At 35.3% G+C, this 23,537-nt stretch overlaps 1 protein-coding gene and 1 pseudogene across 2 annotated transcripts in view; one reads left to right on the top strand and one right to left on the bottom strand.

Annotated features, from left to right (window-relative positions):
- Positions 1 to 5,759: 5,759 nt before the first annotated feature.
- On the bottom strand, positions 5,760 to 7,081 carry LOC105853218 (annotated as a pseudogene).
- An 11,082-nt stretch (positions 7,082 to 18,163) lies between these two features.
- THSD7A (thrombospondin, type I, domain containing 7A) overlaps positions 18,164 to 23,537 on the top strand; it is a 382,662-nt gene continuing 377,288 nt past the window's right edge. For both annotated transcript variants that reach the window (XM_012720969.1, XM_012720970.1), the window contains exon 1: positions 18,164 to 18,625. In XM_012720969.1, coding sequence (XP_012576423.1) covers positions 18,454 to 18,625 — 172 coding nt within the window. In that variant the 5' untranslated portion in view covers positions 18,164 to 18,453. The remainder of the gene's footprint in view (positions 18,626 to 23,537) is intronic.

Raw genomic sequence — 23,537 nt, 5'->3', positions numbered from 1 at the left:
TATATGTAGAATATGAGTGTGTACATCTTGATAAGTATTTTCAAGGATAAAGGATTTTTTTTTTAAAGATTTATTTATTTGTGCATACAGAACTGGGGTACAGGCCAGAGACTCAGGGGTGGCGAAAGACTTCACCAGAGACAGAGTGGGGAGCAGAACAGGCAGATCAACGAAGTACACTGCTGAGGGGAGCAGTGGGCGGGTCAGGAGAGGTCTGCCACGCCATGTGGTCACCTCCGGGGCAGGCAGGAATCGAACTCATGCGGAAGTGGTTTCAGCTTCTTAGTGCAGTGCTTTAACCTGCTGCGCCACCAGGGAGGGCCCGGATAAAGGATGTTTTTAAATGATTAAACAATATGTTAGATTCTGGACAAGCAGATATTTTCATAATTTGAAGAAACTTTGCAGAAAATAGAATATGAAATGTTGGAGTAGACAATTAGTACAATTAACATTATTTAAGATGGAGTTGTTCTTGAACAACCTCCATATTTTATTTTTTCAATGGTTTTCTTCTATAATTCTTGAGCTTATAGTAACTGCTTCTGTTACTTAATCACTGGGAAGTTCCCAGCTTTAGATCCTTTCTCTTTACATTTTTTTTTTCCCAAGTAATGAGAAGACTTAAGAGTCTTTGTGTAAACAAATAAATCACTAAGGACAATTAGGCTTTTAAAAAGGAAATATTTTAGGAAAATAAGAATTTCACATCATATTCTATATGTTTGATCTAAGGTACATATTTGGTATATGTTATTTATGTTTCATGACATAAATTTACTCATTATTCATGACAAAATGTAATTTTATGTAGATGAATTGATTTTATAGATATCCACATGTATGGCCTAGTTATAGAACACATACTACCTAATTATATACAATGTAAACATATGTAATTGTATATGTACATGTATGTATACATTTATACTGACTAAGTTCTATTTACTTTGTGTGTGTGTATATACATATACATATAAATGCATGTATATGTGTATATACATATACATATAAATGTATACATTTATACTGAGTTGTAATTTTGAAACTATTGATTTTTGACTTTGGGTGCTAGTTTCCTTGGGTAATGGAATATTCCATTTTTCCATTTTGTTCAGTTCACTTTTGACTCCTGAACAAATGGCAGTTCTAATCTGTTGATTCTTTGAATTAATATGTAGAGAGAAAAATGAGATTGACAAAAGTTTAAAACCTTATTGACTATAGCTAGAATAAAATTTAGTTAAATATTTTAGATCACAATTTGGCAATGTTGATAAAGAAAAAAATGTTCATAGCTATGACTGAGCAGTAGCATGATATATTGGTGTTCCATGCAAGAAAGGAAAACTTGGCTATGTGCACATGGGCAGATATACAAAGGTGTTGCAGGCAAACTTATTTTTAAGTAGCAAAATTTGGACCCATTCAAAATAATCATCAAAGTAAAATGTGTAAATAAGCTCATGGTTTTTCATTGCATTATTAAGTCAGTAAATGTTGTTATCTATAGTAACACAGATTGGAATATATAATAGTTTGAAATGTACAGAAGCGTACATTGAGACAGCCTTTATATGCAGCAGTTTATTTTCTATTTGATTCATGTCCATTGATGAAAGTAGAATGTTGAAGTCCCTTACTAGTATTGTTTCTGCCAATGCTTTCAGTTGATTAATAGTTGGCTTACATGTTATGATGCATCTTTATTTGGTGAGAAAGAGAGAGAAGTATTTTGTTTTTCTGTGTTGATAATCCTTTAATCATTTTATGATACCCACCCCTGTTTCTTATTACCTTTATAGACAGAAGACTATGTTAGTGATTAAATTTAGTTGTGCCTGTCTTTTTTTGGTCCCATTTGCTCCTGGACTGTTTCACAACCATTTACTTTGAGCTTATGTTTGGAGCTCAGATGGGTCTTTTTGAGACAGCAGAAAGCTGGATTTTATTTTCTGATCCAAGCTGTCACTATGTATCTTTGGACGGGTGAATTCAGTCCATTAACTTTTAGTGTGATTATTGACACACGAATACTTGTTACTGCCATTCAGTCTTTAGTTTTTAGGTTCTTTAGCCTTGTTCAGCTTGTTTTGTTCAGTTTTTGATTTTCTTCTCTTGAATTTAGATAAGAGTGCCTTTCAACATTTCATATAGGGCTGGTTTAATGCTTGAAAGCCTACACTTTCAGCTTCTTGTTTTGGGAGTCCTTTACTTTTCCAATATCTGTGGCATGGTTGCATACATTTGAGGAGATGTGTTCCTATACCTTTGTACTGTTTACAGTCCTGTAAACCAATGTTATCTCAATGTAAATAAGTAAATATATAAATAAATATCTTCACTACTGAAAAATAAATAAATGCAGGTAGTTACTTTGGGAGGGTATCCTATAGCATACCAGTAGGAAAGAGGAGAGATGATACTGGAAAGAAGGAAAAGTCAATAAAGTGATTTACAGTGTGTAAATACAATCCTGCTGGAGAACTCTGGAAGACTGGGACAAGCACTCAATGAGATCTCTCTTAGAAACCCAGGTACACAAGTTGTGTCAGTGACTGATTCTGGATGTTGGCTAATATCTTGGGACCTCTGATTTACTTCCCTGGAGTGAATAGTGCTCAAAGATAGCACTAACAAATGATGTAGGTGCTGGCATTCCTGAGTCAGTGACTGAGGGACAAGCAGAGACCCACAAGGTGCTGTGATGACCTGGCTGAAGGGCACTGTAGTCAATAACTAGTGAGTTCTTTCATCCTGCTACTATGGTCTGTCTTGGTCTCTGTGGAATAGGGCAATGCTCAGTCTTACCCGTATTTTCTAGGGTTCTCTCAGTTGTTTTGTGATCTTCAAAAGTAGTTTTTCTCACGAGTGGGAAAACAGTGAGGAATGATCTAATTATGTTGCCACATTAGTGTTTTTTTAGCAGTCTATTGTGTTTTTATATGTTATTTAGATAATTAATTATGATGACATTTTCACCCCAAATTTGTGAATGTATTTTTTTTCCAGATTTATTTATTTATGCATACCAAGCTAGGGTATAGGCCTGAGGTGCAGGGCGCTGAGAGAGGATACACCAGAGATAGAGTGGGGAGCAGAACAGGCAGATGGTTGAGGTACACTGCTAAGGGGAGCAGCGGGAAAGATAGAAGACATCTGGTGCATCATGTGGGTCACCTCCGGGGCGGGGGATCAAACTTGCACTGAAGTGGCTGCAGCCAGCTTGCAATACTGCGTCATAATCTGTTTTGCCACCGGGCAGGGCCCTGTGAATATATTCTTGACATTTTATTTCAGTACTTATAAAAATTCATTTTTATTTACAATTAAGTCTTTGATACATCTGCAATTTAATTTTAAATGTTAGAAGTGATTTGTTATTCTCATCTTCTGATGACTAACAGTTTGATCCCATAGCATTTCTTTTTCACTGATTTTAAACATCCTTTTCTCTATATCTGTGCTTTAAACTATCGCTTTTGTTTGTTTCAAAGCTTCTATCCATTGATTTTCTGTGGGTCATATTTTTGCATACATCCAGTTCTGCCACTACCCAGTTGTTTTTATTATAAGTTTTATCTATCTGTCTGTCTGTCTATCATCTATCTACTTAAAGATCTATCCATTTATGCATACATACCTAGGGTACAGGTCAGAGGTGGTAAAAGGATTCACTAGAGACACAGCCTGAAGCAGAACAGGCAGGTCAAGGAAGTATACTGCACTGCTGAATGAGCAGTATGTGAGCTAGGAGAGGTCTGTTGCATCCCTGGCTGGGGATGGAAGTGGAGTTGAAGCAGTGAGGCCCTTCATAGTGGTGTGCTTTAACCTGTTGCACCACAAGGGAGGGCCCCCCAGTTTTTAAAATAGCAAATTTATTTAGCAGAACAAGATTTCTTTCATATATCTGTTTTCACAAATGGTTATTTCCATATAAATGACAAAATTAATTTGTGTGTTTAAAAATACCCTATTGCACATGCTATCACTTTATTATATGGACTATATAAGGAAGTTTTGTGTATAAAGTGGATTAATGAAAATATAATTTAGAGGCCCTCCCTGGTGGCGCAGCTGGTTAAAGCACCACACTAAGAAGCTAAAAGCCACTTCTGCATGAGTTCCATTTCCGCCTGCCCTGGAGGTGACCACATGGTGTGGCAGACCTCTCCTGACCCGCCCGCTGCTCCCTTCAGCAGTGTACTTTGTCCATCTGCCTATTCTGCTCCCCACTCTGTCTCTGGTGAAGCCTCTCGCCACCCCTGAGCCTCTGGCCTGTACCCCAGTTCTGTATGCACAAATAAATAAATAATATATATATATATATATATATATATATAATTTAGAAATAAATAAGAAAAATTTCTTTTTTGTGTTTAAATAGTAATAGAATAGTCAACTCTTAGCACATATTATGTATTTCGAGTTTTGAACTTACCAGTTATATAGGAGTCCCATTAGTGACAATTTCTAACTTACGATTCAGAGGTTTTGGGAAAATGATCATTTTATGTATTAAATGTTGAGTATTCTAAATTCTTATTCATGTTTTACAGATGTTTCTTATATCTTGTAGCTCAGTTGATGTATAATTTTTAGTTACAGATAGTTTCAGTGTTCTAATAGTTTGCTACTTTTGTCCAATTACATTTTCTTACTGCACTAAAATAATATAAAACTTTGGTGGCAATTATATCTTGTTTACTAATTAAATAATTTATGAAGAATATAATTGCTTTATAATAGTCATGCAACATTTGTTATTATGAAAATGTTTATCTATTTTTCTATCTTTAATAAGCCACTTCAAACTCATTTTTGGTATATAATTAAAGAATGTAACTTTTCCCTTATGAATATGAGGAAATATATAAATTGTAATCTTCAATCATCCTCTCATTTTGAGCATGACTAAATGATATTTTGATATTCTATCACTCTACCAAGGTTCTTAGTTTGACAATATTTAATTTTCAAAATTTGTATCATTATTTACTCATGAAATTAGCTTGTATTTTTGGTCATCTCAATCATTATTATCTTACTGTATTGACTTCAGTGAATTAGGAAAAGAACTCCAAATTGCATGTTAATAACTATGTTAATTAAATAAATTTATGGAAGATGACAAAAAATGACATGTCAAGACAAAGAGAACCCTGTGTTATCTCATCCTACTCTTCTTCCTCCATCCAGCCCCATATCAGGTTATTTTTCAGTGATATTTTTTTTCTGTTTCACTTAAAGTGTAATTTATTTTGTGAGTCAAGTGGAAGTAGGGGAAAGGGTGTGATTCACATACTTACATATTAGTGTTTTTTATTTCAAATGATAGAAAATTAGATACTCCACCCAGTACATAAAGAAATGATGTAGGGGATATTTGTTACTTTATTCATGATAAAAAGTAATTTCTTACTACACTTTATCCTTTAGTACTTCTTTCACCACATATGAAAAAACAATCCCTCTTTCATGGTCACTTAAGTGATGGCACAGTAGCCATCACTTTTTATATAAGACCTCAATAATTTATCACTGGTATTACTGTTCTAAACTAATGATGAAACTCTTTCTCCATCATGATATTCTTAGTAAATTGCCATGGTTTTCCAATTATATTATCTTAATAGAGTTTGATTGACTTTAAACCATTGAAATGAAAGGGTTGCTAAGGCAACTAAACTTGATTTGCAACAAAACTTAATTTTTTTTTTTTTATAGTCCAGAGCTCCTTTATTTCTTTTTCACACCTATCATGACATGAATTCATAGGGGATGGGTCCCATCAGCTCAGGCTTCGTTCCATTAGTTTTCACAAATTGTGCTTCTCTAGGTGGAGCAGGCTGGAGCTTCATTTGAACCCATGTACCTTTCTCTTTGGCTTCCCTTTTTTTTTTTTTTTCCTGATCATTTTATTTTATACATGTCAGGACGCTATCTTGGCTCTTTAGAGTGCTTAGTGTGCTCAATACAAACATTAATTCTATTTGCAAGAATCTTGCCTTTATTTGTTGACAATGCCTACTACATGTTGGGTAATACTATAAACTCTTCCAGTATTGCCATGTTAACATTTGTGGAGCATTCCTCTTTGAACAGTGCCCATCTCTTTGATGTCCAGAATACCACCTTTCTTGTAGATCCACATGTATGTGGCCAAAGGAACAGCTCCACGTTAAAAGGCCTAGAGAACGTATAGTGGGTCCCTCTTCTCTTCCCTTTACTTACTGGAGGATGGCGATTCCCGCCAAAAGTCAAAAATTAATTCTTAACGGTAATGGGCCAGCATTTCAATGAATGCTTTCAATTTTTAAACTTTTTAAACCCCTTTTCAGTCACACTTAAGTGAAGTAAATATACCTTTGAAGTAAAAGAAGAGAAAGAAAAAAAATGTTAAAGTTACATGCTTTGCTGAACAGAAAGGAAAAAAGACTTGAATGTTATTATTAGGAGAAAATTAGATTTACAGTTCTGTTTTGTTAGCTCTGTATGAAGTTGAAATTTTTAAATATTCCAAAATACCGAAACTTCACCGTAATTGAAGTCAATTACTGAGAAAATTAATTGGAAACTTTGAGGGATGGTTGTAATCGTCAAGGACACACATTATTAGATAATCTTTATGATACTGAGTAAACTAAAGCTACAAACTAGTATGCTTTGAAGTACAAACTCTGAATTCATGTTCATTTTGGTAAATCTCCTTTTAACTATTGTTTCCATAACTTCCACTAATTTTCACTGCATTGCTAAGTGGCCTGATTAACTACATTAACTACATTAAGAGCATGTGTAGAAACACTATTAAGAGCATGTATACCTCAAGGTCAGTTTGCATTTCAAAATTGTGCTTAAAGATAGAATTTGAAGTTAAAACATCCTTTCCAATAGGTATTAAACATTTTGGTGATTCAGCAGTTTCAAGATGAGGAAAGGAGGGTAAGTTCTTAGATTTTAAAATAATTACTCTTATATAAAGTAACAAAGCATTACCTTCAGGATTGCAGTTATACACTGTGTAACTTAATTTGCTAATGCTTTCATTATTTGCTGCTGATGGCCTAGTTGTATACATACATCATAAATTTTAAAATTATAAATCTTATGTTTACCTGATTATTACAGAGATATTTTAGCAGGTGAATTTGTTTTCAGCCTCAAGGTCAGAGCAATTCAAAGTTCCATGGAATTAGACGTCAGACCATTGGTATCTGAAACTGTAAGATGCTAGGTGGCCCTGTGTAGCAGCAGTAACTTTAATTTCCCACAGCTATGTATGAAAGTAAAGTTTAATTTGAGAGCAGTATGCATTCATGACCTTTCTCCACATAATATAATGTGGTTAATGTTTCAACCACTAAGCCACTGCAAAAAAAAGAATCATTAGCTCAGCTAGAATTTTAATTAAATATAAACAATTAGTGCAGATTTTACTAGTTTTAAAAGAATGGTACCTTAATTATAAGGCATGTAATCATCTCTTTGTTGTTACTATTACTAAGTGACTCTTTAGTATAAACTACATCTGTGGGATTTAACTACTATATTCATAGTACCTCACTAGAATTCATTTTAGTATAATTTAGTATTATGACATCTAATTTAATTGATACATGTACCTCTATTCATGTAGATCTTCAAATTATCATGTGAGTTAGGCAAGAAGGATAACTCACTACCCCTCTGCTAGTCACACTCAACAATAACATTAGCTTGCTTAAAATTGCTACATTTAGAAAGAATAATATTTGATAAAATATATGTAGAAGATGTTTTTTGGTGTAATCTGACAAATGAAACAGTTCAAGACTCCCCATTTCAAAATTCTTTTTGATAATCGGAGTCACCACTGTTATTAGAGGATTAAGATTATATAAACTGTTAATTAAACTCAAACACTATACTGGAAGACCTAAGTTGTCTTGGGTCTTCCCAATTATCTTTGTTGAAACACAGATTTGGTGTTTTGCAAAGAAATCATTTGTTCTGCCTTAGTGGAGGTAATTATTCTCAGCATGCAACCACTGTTTCAAATCGCAAAAGGCACATCAGCCTTTGGTGTATGTTGCAGGAATTAAAACCCAATCAAATGAGATAATGAAGTGAATACAAAGAATATGATCTCACTTTTACAATGCAATAAAATTGAACTCCATTTATACAGATGTTGCAAAATTCATAATACAGAAAAGAAAAACATGCTATAAAACACTTTTTAAATTATTATGAAACTATGGAGGTAAGCATTTGTTTTATTTATTATATGGTTAAGATTCTTCTTTTAATGATTGATGACTATTGGCTATCGATCTGAGATGAAGTATTATAAGAGGTTTTTTTAATTTCATGGAAAAATAAGGGAATAGTCCATATTATATGAAGCATAAGCATAAGTACTTACAGGAATTTCATGAGAATATATTAAGAAAATGTTATTGAAAATAACTACTATTTTAATCCTCATATTTTGCATGATCTGAAAGAATGAAATATATTATTATTCATAAAAAAAAACCATCTGTGCTAATATCTAGTACAATATTACCCATTTAAAAGTCTCTACTTTTCTGTGAAACCTGTTTTTTTCTAAGAATACATAAACCATTAGTAGCTTCCATAATTTCACAATAAGCAGTGAAATGTGATTGGGTCTGGGTCTGTGTTACATGTTACTAAAGAGAAATCTCATGGGATGAAAATATAATGGATTATAGGCTTTATCTCTAACTTGTAGGAAAAAAAATCAGAGCAAGCTTCCCTTTTAGTTGCCAAGAAAGTGCAGTGTTCTCAGCAGCCCAGAATGTGAAAACAGCAGGATTCAAACATCAGCAATGACAACAAGAGAGCATGAAGTTTCTGTTCATTACACATTGGGGGGCAGTCTGTCTGGAGCCATTCACTCTGCCTTCAATTATCAGTTGAAGATAATGCCCGCTGTTTGTACATGCCAATGCAACAAATACTCTCTCTCTTCATGTATTTATAGGATTTTCTCCTGATTCTGTTTCCTTCATATTGCATTTTATCTTAATTGTTTGCAGATGCTGCCTCAGAGTTGAGAAACATAGTAATTGGTTTCCCATGTACATTTCTAAGCTCACTGCCATGCATACCTGAAGATTCAGTGAGTGCTACATAGTGTGTAAATCATTGTGTTTACAGAGCTTGATATAGTGCTGGACACACAGTAGGTACTTAACAAATGTTTCCCCATTGTGTAAATGAATGGGTGAGCTTTGACCGGTGATTTGACATGGGGATAAATGAAGATCACATAAGAACTGCAATTGAGTAAGTGAGTTTTGTGAACTTTTCCATAATCACATCTGAGTCACTACTTAATGCACACTGGTGAGAACCTTGATCCAGTAGGATTTTGTCATGCATGATACTGGTAGAGTTGCTATTAAGTTAGTACTATTTTTCTATTTTCAATTTGGATTAAAAATTTATGTCAAAATACTTAAACAGCTGCAAGATGTGGTTTCTAGTACTTCTCATTGAGAGAGACACCTATTCACAAGGACATTTTGTCTCCATTCCACCTTCTTTCATTGAGTGTTCTCAACAACTTGATAGGTAAAATATGTTGTGGGTTAATAGTCCAACTTGCTATTATAGTTTTGAAGAACCACTTTTATTTACAAACTGGTGTAGCTGTTTAGGCTCCTTCTCAGCTGAGCAAAGTAAAATTGGATGAGGAGCTGTAGTTCTGCCTCCTATTTACAACTCTCAAACCATGAATCAACTTACAAAGGAAAAATAATTGAGAATGACTTTAATTTCCTGTATCACCTTCTAGGATCTACTGCAACATTTTCTGTGTCAGTGATCAGCAAATGAAAGAAAAAATATTTTCTTTACAAATTACAAAAGGTTACCATTATCATATGCTCTGATAGGTTGGCATCTGTGTCTCAAGGGAAAAACTTTTGGAAGTAGCAGAACTGCCAGCAGCTATTAATTAGAAAGCTTTTCATACTGTTTTCAGTTACAGATGTATACTGGCAGTTTGAGAAAATTGTAGTGACTTCTGTTGTCATCTAAGGGTAGTAAAATAGATAGAGCTCATTTACTGACATTTGCTTATTCCCCCCCTCAGTGTCTTATTTTCATCTTATACTGAACTTGGCTTTCATTGGCAATTGATGAATTCAACATAAATACTCATTTTTATTACATTGCAATATATAGTGTGTGAGCAATGAGCATGTCTTAGTACACAAAAGTAAAGACATATTACACGTGTGAATGTTGATGTGTTGAAAAGCTGGTCTCTATTAATCACTTAAGAAGTATAAAAGAAAATCTCTTTCTAGAAAGATGTAATATAAAATCTCAGTAGACTGTCAAATTATTCATCATATTTTCTAAAATAGACATAACTTTTCCATAATAAAATTTTTTTCTCTGGGACAAATCTTTTTTTTTTTTGAGATCTATTTATTTATGCATACAAGAACTGGGTACAGGCCAGGGGTGGGCGAGCAGACTCACCAGAGGTGGAGTTGGGAGCAGAACGGGCAGATCCATTAAAACACACTGCTGAGGGAAGCAACAGGCAGGTCAGGAGAGGTCTGCTGCATCAAGTGGGTCAGCTTCCTGGGATTGAGCTTGACCTGCAGTGGCTGTGATAGCTGCCCAGTGCTGTGCTTTAATGGTGCCACCAGCGAGGGCCCAGACAAATTTATTTTTAAGTTAATTATGGGTACTCAAATCTCAGGGCAAACTTTTTTTAAAGCTGATATGTGGGTTATCTGTATGGCAACTTTCATTACTTTCTTTGGAAAATTTAATTTATTCTGCACATTTTAGAGTATCTGGGCATAGTTGTTTCTCTCCTTTCCTCTTAGCAGTATTAAAAGTTCTTTTAAAATTTCAGGCATGTGCATTATTTCAGTTATTGCCCTCTTTTCACAAGTATTTGTCACGCTCATGCATTTGTAAGGTACTACTTTACACAAATTCAAATATTAGTATAAACAGAAACAGAGCAGACATTCATTACAGAATCACTGATTTCCAAAAAGTTTTTCCTAACTTGGACTACACAATGTTTAGGAAAATTGTGTTATCACACTATCCTCAAACTCCCTGTTAACTCCATGGGAAACTTGCTAAGTCTGTCTGTAATTTTTTTTCTTTTGCCAAATTATAGTTTTTTTCACCACTGAGTTCATCTGGTATCAGGGTTTAACTAACATTTTACATTGGAAAATATTAAACATTAATTAAATATTAAAGTGCTGTCTTTCACTTCTTCCACAAAATAAAAAAAAAATGCACATAGCCAACAGGCATAAGAAAAAAATGTTCAGCATCACTAATTATCAGGGAAATGTAAATCTAAACAGCAATGAGATACCACTTCACTCCAGTTAAGAAGGCTTACATTAAAAAAGCCAGAAACAACAGATGCTGGAGAAGACCTGGAGATAAAGGAACCCCCTTAACTGCTGGTGGGAATGTAACCTGGTCCAGCCACTATGGAAAGTTGTACAGAGGTTGCTCAGAACATTAAAAACGGAGCTATAATGTGATCCAGTGATTCTACTCCTAGAAATATACCCAAAGGACACCAAGCACTAATTCATAAGGGAATTTGCACTCCTATGTTTATTGTAGTACTATTTACAATAGCCAAGATATGGAAACAACCCAAATGCCCCAAAATAGATGAATGGATCAAAAGACATGATATATATATATACAGTGAAATATTATTTAGTGATCAAAAAGGACAAACTCAATCCATTTGCTCTAACATGGATGGAAATGGAGGGCATTGTGTTACCTGAAAGAAATCAGAAGGAAAAAGAATAGTATCAAATACCAGGTAGTCTCACTTTACTAGTATGTGCTTTATAGAGAAACCAAAGTAAAAGTCAATAAAAAAGTTGAAACTAGCAAGCTAACCATTATGTCTGAGACATACAGCAAGGAATGAGGAGGAGGGGGCTTAAAACAGGAGGGAAGAACACAAGAGAAAATGGTGGTCATGGGTGATACAATGGCAGGAGAAATATGAGGACTATATCCATGTAAGAATAAAATAAGAAAAACTGAAAATTATATAAAGTGTTATCTTGTTACTTAGAAAAAACAAAATATTAACTCCCAATCAAACACTTGTTTCATCCTCAAACACCAGTTAACATATTTATAGCAGAATTGAAAATATGTAGACACTTGTGGCAAAACAGAATAGTAGAGGACAGAATACAAAGCGAGTAGTGTCAAATAATTTAGAAAAAATTTTAAAGATTTATTTATTTATGCACATAAGAACTGGGGTACAGGCCAGAGGTGCGGGGGGTAAGAGGACTCACCAGAAACACAGAGTGGGGAGCAGAACAGGCAGATCAAGTGAAATACACTGCTAAGGGAAATAACAGGTAGATCAGGAGAGGTCTGCCATGCCATGTGGGTTATCTCCTTGGCCAGGTATAGAAATTGTGCTACAGTGGCTGCAGATAGGTTCATGGTGCTGCATTTTAACCTGTTGTGCCATCGGGATGGCCCCAATCTAGAAAAAAAAATAAAAAATTTTTATCAAGAGAATACTTTTGAAATAAATCAGCAGAATGGTGGTGTGTGTGTGTGTGTGTGTGTGTGAGAGAGAGAAAATCCAAAAAATAATGATGAGAAAGGGTCAGAAATCAGATATCTCATACTCTGAAAGTGGGTAAAGAAGGGTTATTGTGGTCCAACTCAGAGAAACTTTGTACTTAATGTGAATGGGTCTCAATAATTAAGAAGTAAATTCTGATAACCTGTTACATGTACTTGTCTGAATGTAAGTTGAAAAGGTAATGCAACATGGGAAAACACTATTCACCTCTTTCATCAAAAACACATTTTTTTCTTTCCTAAGAAGTAATCATTCCCAACTTGCCTCCATTGTGACTTTGCTTTTTCATTTGATCTGAGTTTAATCCTGAGAATGAGCAACCATTGCTATCTGATCACTGCCAGCTGTCTAGAGAATAGACCTATTTTTTTTACATTTTCATAATTATTAACCAAATATTGCCTATTTATGTCCCCAACACTTTTTCCTGAAAATATGAACAGGACTAGAAGATAAAAAGACAAGGAAAAATCACAAGCCTTTTGTGGAACTAAATTGTCTGTACATAGGACTCTGGAAGAGAAATTGCTGTGTACTTGGCATCTTGCCTCTATTTTCTTCATTTCAAGAATACAGAGAAATAAATTTCTCAGATTTCTATGCAATTAGAATGTAATTGCATATTGTGATTTTGGCCAGTTGTATGTAGTGAGAAATAATGTGAATATCTCAGAACTCACCTTTTCTTTGGTGGCATTAATTTATAGGTCGCATGTTACAGATTCTGTGTCAAAAGATGAAAATATTCTGTATCTGTGCATAGTACAACAGTTGTATTAGTAATCTTGAGTGTAAATTAATGGGCTTTGGTGGGTGGTGTTCACTCTCTGTCCCCTTGAAGACACATAACTCTTGGGTCTTCCTTTTCTTCATGTAATTTATATATTCCACCATAACTCCTTACTAAGGTTTTTAATCCCTTCCTTCCTTGTCATTCTCGGTAATTTAGGCATTTTAATTTCGATCAGAATTTATCCAGGCTTCTGGTAATCATTAATTTTCACTATATCTTTCAGTTTTAGTCAAAGTATTAAATTCCATTTACTTGGAGCATTTCCCCAAATAATAAACTCTCCCTTATCCTGTCTTAACTTATAGTTCACTGGTCACTCAAAATCTAGCCCCATAAATAATCTTTTACTTCTGCCACTATATTCTGACTAAACTTTGCAGTTGCTTTGCTTTCTAATCAGGCGCAGAATGCACTAGGTGAAACTGCATGGAAACATGTGCACACTAGGGAGGAATGTTGGGCAACCTTAAAAGGGACTGTGCCAGAAGGCTTTGAGGGGTCAGAGGAGTATAAGTGCCAGAGATTTGGGGACATCCTTCTGGACATCTAGTCCCAAATAACATATTCTAGATCTCCCCATGCCAGACCCTGACCTTAGCTTAACAAGTCTGTCTCTATCATTCAGTCATTTTTGCCATTGTCATCTATTAACTTCTCACTTTCTTTAGTTTTTTTTTTTTTTCTTCTCTGCAACAGCAGGAAACCATGGTCTCCTTATAAAGATTACTGTTACAGATTCCTATTTAGTTTTGATTGGCTATGACAAGTAGTAATAGCTAGTCAATTATGGTGTCTGTAAATATTTTGTTCAGCTGTACAACTCAAATTCCTGAATCATATCCACTAGAGTATTCCATTTACAGAAACATTTTTCTAACTCACCACTGGTGGAATTTTGTAGCAATTGAGGTACTTTTATTCAGGGGTTATTGGTATATCACATACTACCTGGGATTGTAAGGTTTAAATTGAATGATCAATTCCCCAAATCCTGGAAGTCACCTAAATCAATATGCAGTAAGTACATTTTTATCTAATACTCAAAAGATTAGGTCCAACTATTTCAATTGATCTTGTTTTCAAACAGGTTTTGTTTTGGGCAATGTGGAAAAACCATGGGATTAATTTTCTTTCTGTAAAGTTACTTGAAATGTACAGTCTTCCCTCTCGCCACTACTACTGACCTTCGAGCTAATTAATCAACCAACCAACAAACCCATAAAGAAGTGGCTATAAATAAAAAGAACTGGGAAGAAAGTAGAAGGTGAATATTAATGTTAGAATCAGGAAAGGTTAGGATTGGGAAAGAAGGTTAAAAAAATGTGTCTACATATAACTAAGATAAAACATGATATGTTACAACTTTTGACAGATAAGGTAGAAAAGGTGAAGTAGGAAGTCCCCCAAATATTTTACCCTAAATCTTGGTCAAGTATGACACCTAGAGGCCATAAAAATAGAATTCCTTTGGGTCATTTTGTGTGTTTATTTTAAGATGTATTTATGTATAGAAAATTTATTTAAAGATTTTATTTCAAAATGTACTTAAGTACTTTCCTATGTAGCACTCTATCAAGGAGTAACTACTATATATTTCATCGAATATTGTTTTATTGTTGCCTTTATTTTTTTTACTCTGATAGTAAAAGTGGTTCCCTTTTTGTCCAGTAACTGAATCTTTGAAGACTGTTTTTAAATGATGGTACCAGTCACTAAAAGTCTTTATCTGTATTACTTAAGGGTCATCAAGTACATTCATATTCTTATGCTCTGATTAAAAAAAAAAGAAAGAAAATGTATAGAATGTACATATCCTCACTTTCTAGAGTTTAGAGTTGATAGAAAAATAATGAAAAAATACTGATGGACACTATGTGAGCGGTGATAGGTTAAGAATTGTCTCATTTTTTAGTATTAAAAGATATGCTTTGCGTTTTTCATCTGTTTGGAAAACTTTTATAACCCTGGCTCATTAATACTTGAACAGTTTTTCATGAAAAATGATAAACGATTTACTTCATGGCAGGCTGTACAGATGGTCAATTTAATCTGCATCCTTGAGACGTCTCGTGACTAAATTTTGACATCATGTCATTAAACATTTGTGTATTATTTATATCATATTCTAGAAAACAAAGATTGCTATATTTTGCTATATCTTACCATCTATCAGTTTTATTGATAGAATTTATCCTACTGGACACTAAAGCTTTCACAAAGAGACATGTATCTGAATATATATAACTTCTATTTCCTCAGAGACTAATATATTTTTGTTCTCAAGTGCAATAATGACATTGTGATAGAACAGATATTTGGCAGTGGTGGCGACAAATGTTTATATGACTTAGTTTCTGTAACCTTGTCCAGAGATGTTTTTCTACTAAAGTGGGGTGTGTGTGTGTGTGTGTGTGTGTGTGTGTGTGTAAGAGAGAGAGAAAGGTGAGAGAGAGAGAAAGAGACCACTATGCCTTGCATAAATTGAAATTAAAAGAAAGAAACCTATTGTTGGGTATTTTCCAATACAACTATAAACCATTCATCTTAGCTGAGTCTTTCAAATGGCAGCAAATTTTGAAGACTCAATCCCTTTTTCTAATATATAACGTATAATGGTCAAAGTTATAAAATGTTTAAACCCTTGACTAGTTGGACTAGTTGAAATTTTTTGTACATCATGGATAAACAAAAATAGTACAACTTAAAATTTTCTGTTGACATTAAGCTATTAAAGATAATCTAAAAAAAAAGATAACAATCTGATGGCTTTTCAAAGGACAAAAGGGAGTATTTTACACATTCAGTTATACTAACCTGACTCCCTTGATTCTGTTTTATTGTATATTTAATGTCTATTTGATGAATTGATTGGGTACTTTCAAGAATGTTCAAAATGGCTTGATATTAATGGAGTACTAGCAGCTGGAAATCCTGTTTGTACCAGAGTTAGAGGACATCAGGTTTGAGTGTGCTAACAGTAGCTAAAATATATAAACAGACTGGGTAAAAAATGTATAGTTTATAGAGTAGTATCAATGAGTTTTCCCTAGGAGGGTAGAACCAAAGAAACTATAGCAGGTCCTTTTTATTATTTATTTATTTATTTATTTATTTATTTGAGGTGACTATTGAAACAAGTGCTCCTTCAGGGATCCATACATTAGTTAGGATCAGGCTTCCTTTGTATTCTTTATCAGCCTATAATCTTTTGATTGTTGCCTGTTTTTCTCCAGTGAAGAAATAGTAATCCACACTAGCTTATCTGTCCTAATCACAGCCTCACAGAGCTAGGGCTCTCTGAGCTTTTAATTCCCTCTTAGAGGCCTAACAGAGTGGAAAGTAAACAAAGACCGAATTTGCAACCTTCAACATTGCTAATTTCCTCTGATGTCAGAATACTTAAACAGGCAGGACCTGGGAATTATTTGATCAAACCTGCTTTTAATCTAATGCATGCAGAAGGGCTGTGTCTGGAATGATCTGCAAAATGACAGGCATCCCAGGAGAGCTTTATGGAAGGTTTCCTTTTTCAGAAACAGTGGTTTCCTCATTTTAAACTCTTGGATTGACTATGTTGATGGAGTAAATCCATAGCATCATTTTCATGTTTTTCAAATTTTGTTTTACTTGGCAAACTATTGCTGTCCGGATATGAATAGTTTTCTTTGGCTTTCTTTCTTGTGAGTTTTTAACTGGCTAAATACCTTTATATTGTTTTAACTTTACCAGGAAATGAATTAATAAAAGGTTATAACTGGGAGAAAGAGAGAAAGGGCAAATTATTATCAGACTTTACACACATTCCTTTATTACTACTAGTTTAAGAAAGTGACACCACAAAGAACAAAACCCAAGCACACTATGTTCTTTATTTAGATTGTAAAGGGCATTTTTCTATATGAAGAGTTAAGAGAAATTCATGTCAGGAATTTTTCAGCAAAGAATTTATCGACTTAGAAAAAATCCAAATAATGGAAATTTGATTTGCCAGTTAATTTTACTCATACCTCATAAGATACATATTCTTGCCAGGGACAAGCAAATACTAGCATAACAGTTTATTTCTTTAATATTTGAATTATAATTTAAGATTTGTTTTGAATTTTATATATCATTTAGTACCTATGAAATACTAATTCAGTTTTAAAGGCACTTAAAAGATAAGGTACTTTAATTAGTCACGGTAGATCAACATTGTACATGCTTTAGAGAATAGAATGCTTTAAGCTAAAATTTTTGCGTTTAAGTGAAATTTGAAAGCAAATAAACATCTCTATTCTTTTACCGTGATTTTCACATCTGATCGTAAATACTGCTTTCAACAAAGTAAATCAGAAAAAAAAAAGCTGCATAAAAATAAATAACAAACACTGATGCTTTGTGTAAATACACACTCAGAAACAACATGCCACACTGGATCCAGCATTTGACTCCTTAGGTGAAGATGAATTTCAATGCCTGTTATTTGTCATGCTGAAGCCTGTCGGGTGATGATTCTTTTTATTGGTGTATCCTTCCAAACATATTTCATCACACCACACCATGTGCACGGGAGTTCTTTGGGCGGGTATGTTGTATCTGTGTGTCCCCTGTCTGCTTTGCTTGCTTTCTTCCTTTTTCGCCCTCATGCTCTGGCTCCCCCTGCCTCTAGCCTCCTCTAGCTCATTTGGGCTCAGCCCCCCCTCCTCTCTCCAGCTGGTGGCAGGGGCTGCGCTGCCTCCCAGACCTTGCGGACCTGCTCAGTCAGCTGGGGCCCCCTGTGGACGGCTGCCTACCTCGCTGCTAGGACCTGCCACACTGCTCGGAATGGCAGCGGCAGCAGCATCCCCGCCAGCGGTGGTTGAGGCCACCACTGACGCTATTGTTCCCTGATATTAGACTGCTTTCCCTACTTTGCATCTGAAAGAAACAATAGCAGAGGGGAGCTTTGCTTTTTGTACTCTTTGGGAAGACATTCTGAGGACGAAGAAAAACTCCCTGCCTACCTCCCTGGGATCTGGACCCTGGAGCGGCTCCCGGCAGCATGGGGCTGCGAGCGAGGCGCTCTACATCCGGGAGCCAGGGCACCGCGGGCCAGCACCCGAGCGTCTTGCAGCAGCTGCTGCTGCCCCCACTGCTGCTGCTGTGCCTGGGTGCCTGCGGGGCTGCAGCGCAGGGCGAGGTAGAGGCGCCCACCCTCTATCTGTGGAAGACTGGTAAGTGGGACGGAGTTCCCTCTTTCCCCATCTTCACAATCTGAGTCCACATTAAGAAACTGCTAGCTTTAGGAGGGCCCCTGGTGCTGTCTGATGGTCCGGAGGTGCTGGGTTCTTAAAGTAAAAAGTATGACTACTAGGAAGCAAATTAGGTCATGCCCGTTGCTATTAGGAAAGAAAAGCAAAACTAAGAGGCATTAGTCACTGATGATATTTCTCTCTCAGCTCTGTTGTTAACAGGGACATCCAGGGCTACACTTTATCATCAAGTGCAATATTTTAACCTCTGGTTCTCTTTCTATTGAGTTTCTTAAATACATGTCTAACAAAGTACAAACAAACAATTTAGTTCTAGTCTTCTGTTTTGAGGCAAACGACTTGCTCAGTGCCATGATATATATGGATGGGTATAGAGTTTAATTTCTTAAGTATAGCTTTGTGATATGTGGGACACGTGGAAATGAGCCAAGTGAGGGGAGTTTTAACATTTAAAGGCTAATGAACTCCAGTGAGCTCACTGAGGAGACAGTGTAAAGCCCAGTTATTAATGAGTGAATTCTGGGATTTTTAATGCACATTTGTTAGGATGCTTGCTTTTAAACTTTTTGTGCCTTGAGAAATCTTTTGTTTTCAACCACCAACAAAAGCAGCAACTAGTCCCTTGGTACCTCTGGGCAAAGTGCTGACTAGATGTCCTGATGGGGCAGTGACAGGCAGGAAAACAATACCTAGTGAGGAATTACTACCCCCTCTTTTCAGACACTTGCTTTCTTTCTCCTCTGAAGGACACTTAGAGTTCTTCAGCAGAACTGAAACTTAACATTTTTATCAGAATAAAGTGGGAAATAATTAATCTTGTGTCTTACAGCTAGGGATAAATTAAGAGTTTCCTCGACAATAACTAAACATTAAGAGGATGCAGACAGAGGAAAAGTGTGGGATTTGTTATGGAATTGCAAACAAGTTGTAGATTGAGTCCAGCCTTTGCTTCAGCTGTTGGTAGCTCACGGCTGTAGGGACTCATCATTCTACTGTGCAATTACACTGCTGTCCTGAATTTTTAAAGAAGTCACATCTATCTAATAACTTAATGATGAGATTGGACAGACATGTACTTAAATAGGAAGGTCATGATTTGCTGTCACTTTGTATAAAATAACATTCACAGAGGCACATTTAGGAAACTCATTTGGATATTTTTGTTTCCTGTTATTTAATACTGGCACTTTAAAGAGCAGTAGATTAGTGTTGCTGATGAAATTGAATTAATTTCAAACAAAGAGTTGGTGAGCTTATCTAACTTAACTAAAGTGATGGCTTTACTCTGCAAGATATCAGTCATCTAACCAAAAAACATTAGTAAAGCTATAATTTGCCATTAAATGGTTTCATTTAGATATTTGATAAAAGCTTTTCAGGTAGGTAAGTGTTAGACAAAATAGTGCCTGCCTGGTTGAACTTTGTACTATTAAAGTCACAAGAACTGAGTGATAATTCAGATCGAAGAGTCCAGGCAACATTCAGTGTGCAGCATCTGACATGCCAATAGATGTCAACATAAATGTCATGGTGGGAACACTAGCCGATAAACAGTTTAAAATAGTGGCATGCTATCATGAGCAGGGATGTGGAAACCTGGGTTCCAGTGCCGGTTCCAGCTCTTGCTAGCTATAGGAACACTGGCAATTCACTTTACTTTTGACACCTAGTTTTCTTAACAGCATATGTATATGATGATATCTTCTTTTGATTGTCCCTTTTGTTGTACAGATCAACTTATTGAGTTATGAGAAAGTAATCTATAGACTTTAAAATTATATACAGTTACAGGTACAAGCCAGTGTTATGAGGATCATGATCCTTGGTTTAGTGGGGTGAATGATGAATGAATTGGATAGTAATATAATGTCCGCCCTTTTAAGATGAGACTTTACCATTCTAATTGGTTGTAGTTGGAGTAACTAGGGAAATGTAAACACATGAGATGCCTCTATAATGAAAACAGAAATGACTGGGTAAGTTGTTCTCACATGATAAAAATAAAGACAGGAAGGGAGTTGGGAGAGGATATGAGGTGAAACAATCCAATCTAGTCAATGGGATAAGCTTGATCTCGGTACAGAAGAATGTAGGGAGGCATATTTTTGATCACATCATTAGATTCAAATGAAGTTGTGAAAGGTACAACTTCATATATATCACTGGTATGCTATCAAACATTGGCAATATCAAGTAATGACTTTGGTTTTTGTTTTTTAATTTTTTAAGATTTATTTATGCATATATGAATTGGGGTACAGGCCAGAGGTGCAAGGGGTGAGAGGATTCACCAGAGACAGAGTGGGGAACAGAACAAGCAGATTGACTGATATACACTGCTGAGAGGAGGGGACAGGAGAGGTCTGTCACACCATTTGGGTCACCTCCCTGGCCCGGGCTTGAACTTGTCCTGCGGTGGCTGCAGATAGCTTCATAGTGCTGCACTTTAAACACTTGTGCCACCAGGGAGGGCCCTGGCTTTGTTTTTTTTGTTTTCTGTTTTTTAATATTGGCTAGAAAATATGACAGCTAAGAGCCTTTTGAACCCTAAAGTGCTTCATATGTATATAAACATATGCTCAGATGCTTGTCCTTGTATATAAATAATGTGTATACATATAGTATGTTAGCATATTACATGAAAATTTAATGTATTATTTGTATTCAATGAATGTGTTACAGTCAATTCATAGCAGAGTTGTCCAGAACTTACTGTAACTTAAGTCACTGTGGTAGAAATTGACTAGGATATTTTTATCCCTTTAAGAAAGTCACAACTGAACTGTTAAAATTGTTACACAATTATAACATGGTGTACCATGTTATACAATGATATACCTGTATCAATAGGCTCCATAGCTATAAAGGGGATATGGTGGAAAGTAAAGGAGCTGTTAATAGTTGATCTTGAAGGTGAGCTGCAGTTGTATTTAGGGAACGAGTATAGAAGTTTGTTTCTAGGGCATCGCTGGTGGCACAGCTCTATGAAGCTATACACAGCCACTGCAGTGGGAGTTCCATCATAGCTAGGGAGCTAACCCATATGGTATAGCAGATTTCTCCTGGCTTGCCTGCACTATTGCCCTCAGCAGAGTATTTCAGTTGATCTGCTTCCCACTCTGTTTCTGGTTAATCCTCTCATCCCCTTGCACCTCTGGCCTGCACCCAAGTTCTTGTATGCATAAATAAATAAAATAAATCTTTAAGAAAAAAGAATTTCCAGCAGAGGAAAGAGAAAAAATAAAAATGAAAAGTCATTACAGCAGTCCTAGGCTTTGGAAGTAGTGCAGTGAAAATCCAGGCTGCTTCATGGAAATGAGTGGATTTAATGTCTGTAAAGTTAGTGGGGAGCACAACAGTCAGATTGAAATACATTGCTGAGGGGAGTAGTGGGCAGGACAGAAGAGGTCTGCTGTGTCTTGTGGGTCTCCTCCCTGGGTGATGATCAAACTCATGCTGTAGTGACTGCTGACAGCTTCCCTTTGCTGCACTTTAACCTCTTGCACCACCAGGGAGGTGCAATGATTTTATTTTTGTTGAGATAATTGTTGATTTATAAGAATAGGTTCATAGTTCCTCAGATGTTACTTGTTACCACATCAAGTCCATGACCAAAGGATCAACAATCCTCTGCTTTACTCCCCAACTCCTGAACTCTCCCTCTTTTAGTCTCAGTTCTATAGCAAGATTTGTAATTTGTTTTAGTTTTGTCTTTTGTTTTTTTCTTTATATTCCACATATGAGTGAAATCATTTATTTTTCTTATGACTTGATTTACTTAGTATAAAATAAGTTGTTTTTAAAATAGAAAACAAGTATTTTCTTTCATGTGTGTGTGTACTAATATAGATTACTATGTAATCTGTATGGATAAACAGCAATCCCAATCCTACTATTCATTCTATAACAAAAAAGATAGGATATTTCAGGTAGCTAACATGAGGATAGCATTATCTTTATGAAAGTGCTTTGTATTTGAAATGTGCTTAAAATTTCCTTTATATGGAATGCAACAAGTCTGCTATTACAAGCGTAGTGATAGCTAAGTGGAAAAATTGTGGGCATCACTGTCAATGTGTGGATCACGGATCAGCATATTTTATTCATGTTATTTATAAATTTATTTATCTCACTGAATCTTTTCAACTTGAATTTGAATAAACAATATATGTTCTATAGGTTTTTTTTTTCAGGAAGAGTTATGGTAGCATATGTAATATACTAGATGAGTGCTGGATATTTATTAGTTCAGTAAATAGTTTTATTATTGCTTTTATTCTGTTATATAATACAAAGAATACTTAATTATATGACTTGGAACAAATCTTGTAATGTGCATTAGCTTTCTTTAAAGTGCTTTTCTTTTTTTGGTAAATACACTGGCAAATGCAATTTGATATAGTTAGAGTGCTAGATTCTCTATCAAATTATAATGGAAGGAGATTTCTACAAAGAACTTAGACGATGGAATCAGACAACCACTGTTATACTTTGCCTCTCCTTCACTGGTTGAGACTTAAACTCTGTCTTGTTCTCTCATCTTAAAATGGTGATTGAAATTATGAAGTGAAAGAGAATTTCTGCTTTTCTAAGGTTAGTAAATAGACAACATAGTTCATAAATACAGTAGTCATTCAAAAATGTTCATCTTCTCCCATTCTTTCTTGTCCTTTCCTAAAATGATAAAACTTTAGGATTTCTACTGATTGAAAACATGTTTCTGCCTTTTCCAACTAATGGGCTGCATGAAAAAACTAATCTAGAAAGAGGCCATACACTTATGTTGAGCAGCAAATTCAGGATTAGCTATATAATGATAATTTTTTAGTTTTCATTTTGTTTTGCGGCTTGGGATTCTTTGAGCTTGAAATTT

The sequence above is a fragment of the Condylura cristata genome, unplaced genomic scaffold (genome assembly GCF_000260355.1).
Source record: "Condylura cristata isolate star-nosed mole 26May11 unplaced genomic scaffold, ConCri1.0 scaffold00005, whole genome shotgun sequence".
In the NCBI taxonomy this organism is placed as follows: domain Eukaryota; kingdom Metazoa; phylum Chordata; class Mammalia; order Eulipotyphla; family Talpidae; genus Condylura; species Condylura cristata.
Note: the sequence above shows the minus strand (reverse complement) of the source record. Positions and strands in the feature narration are given on the sequence as shown.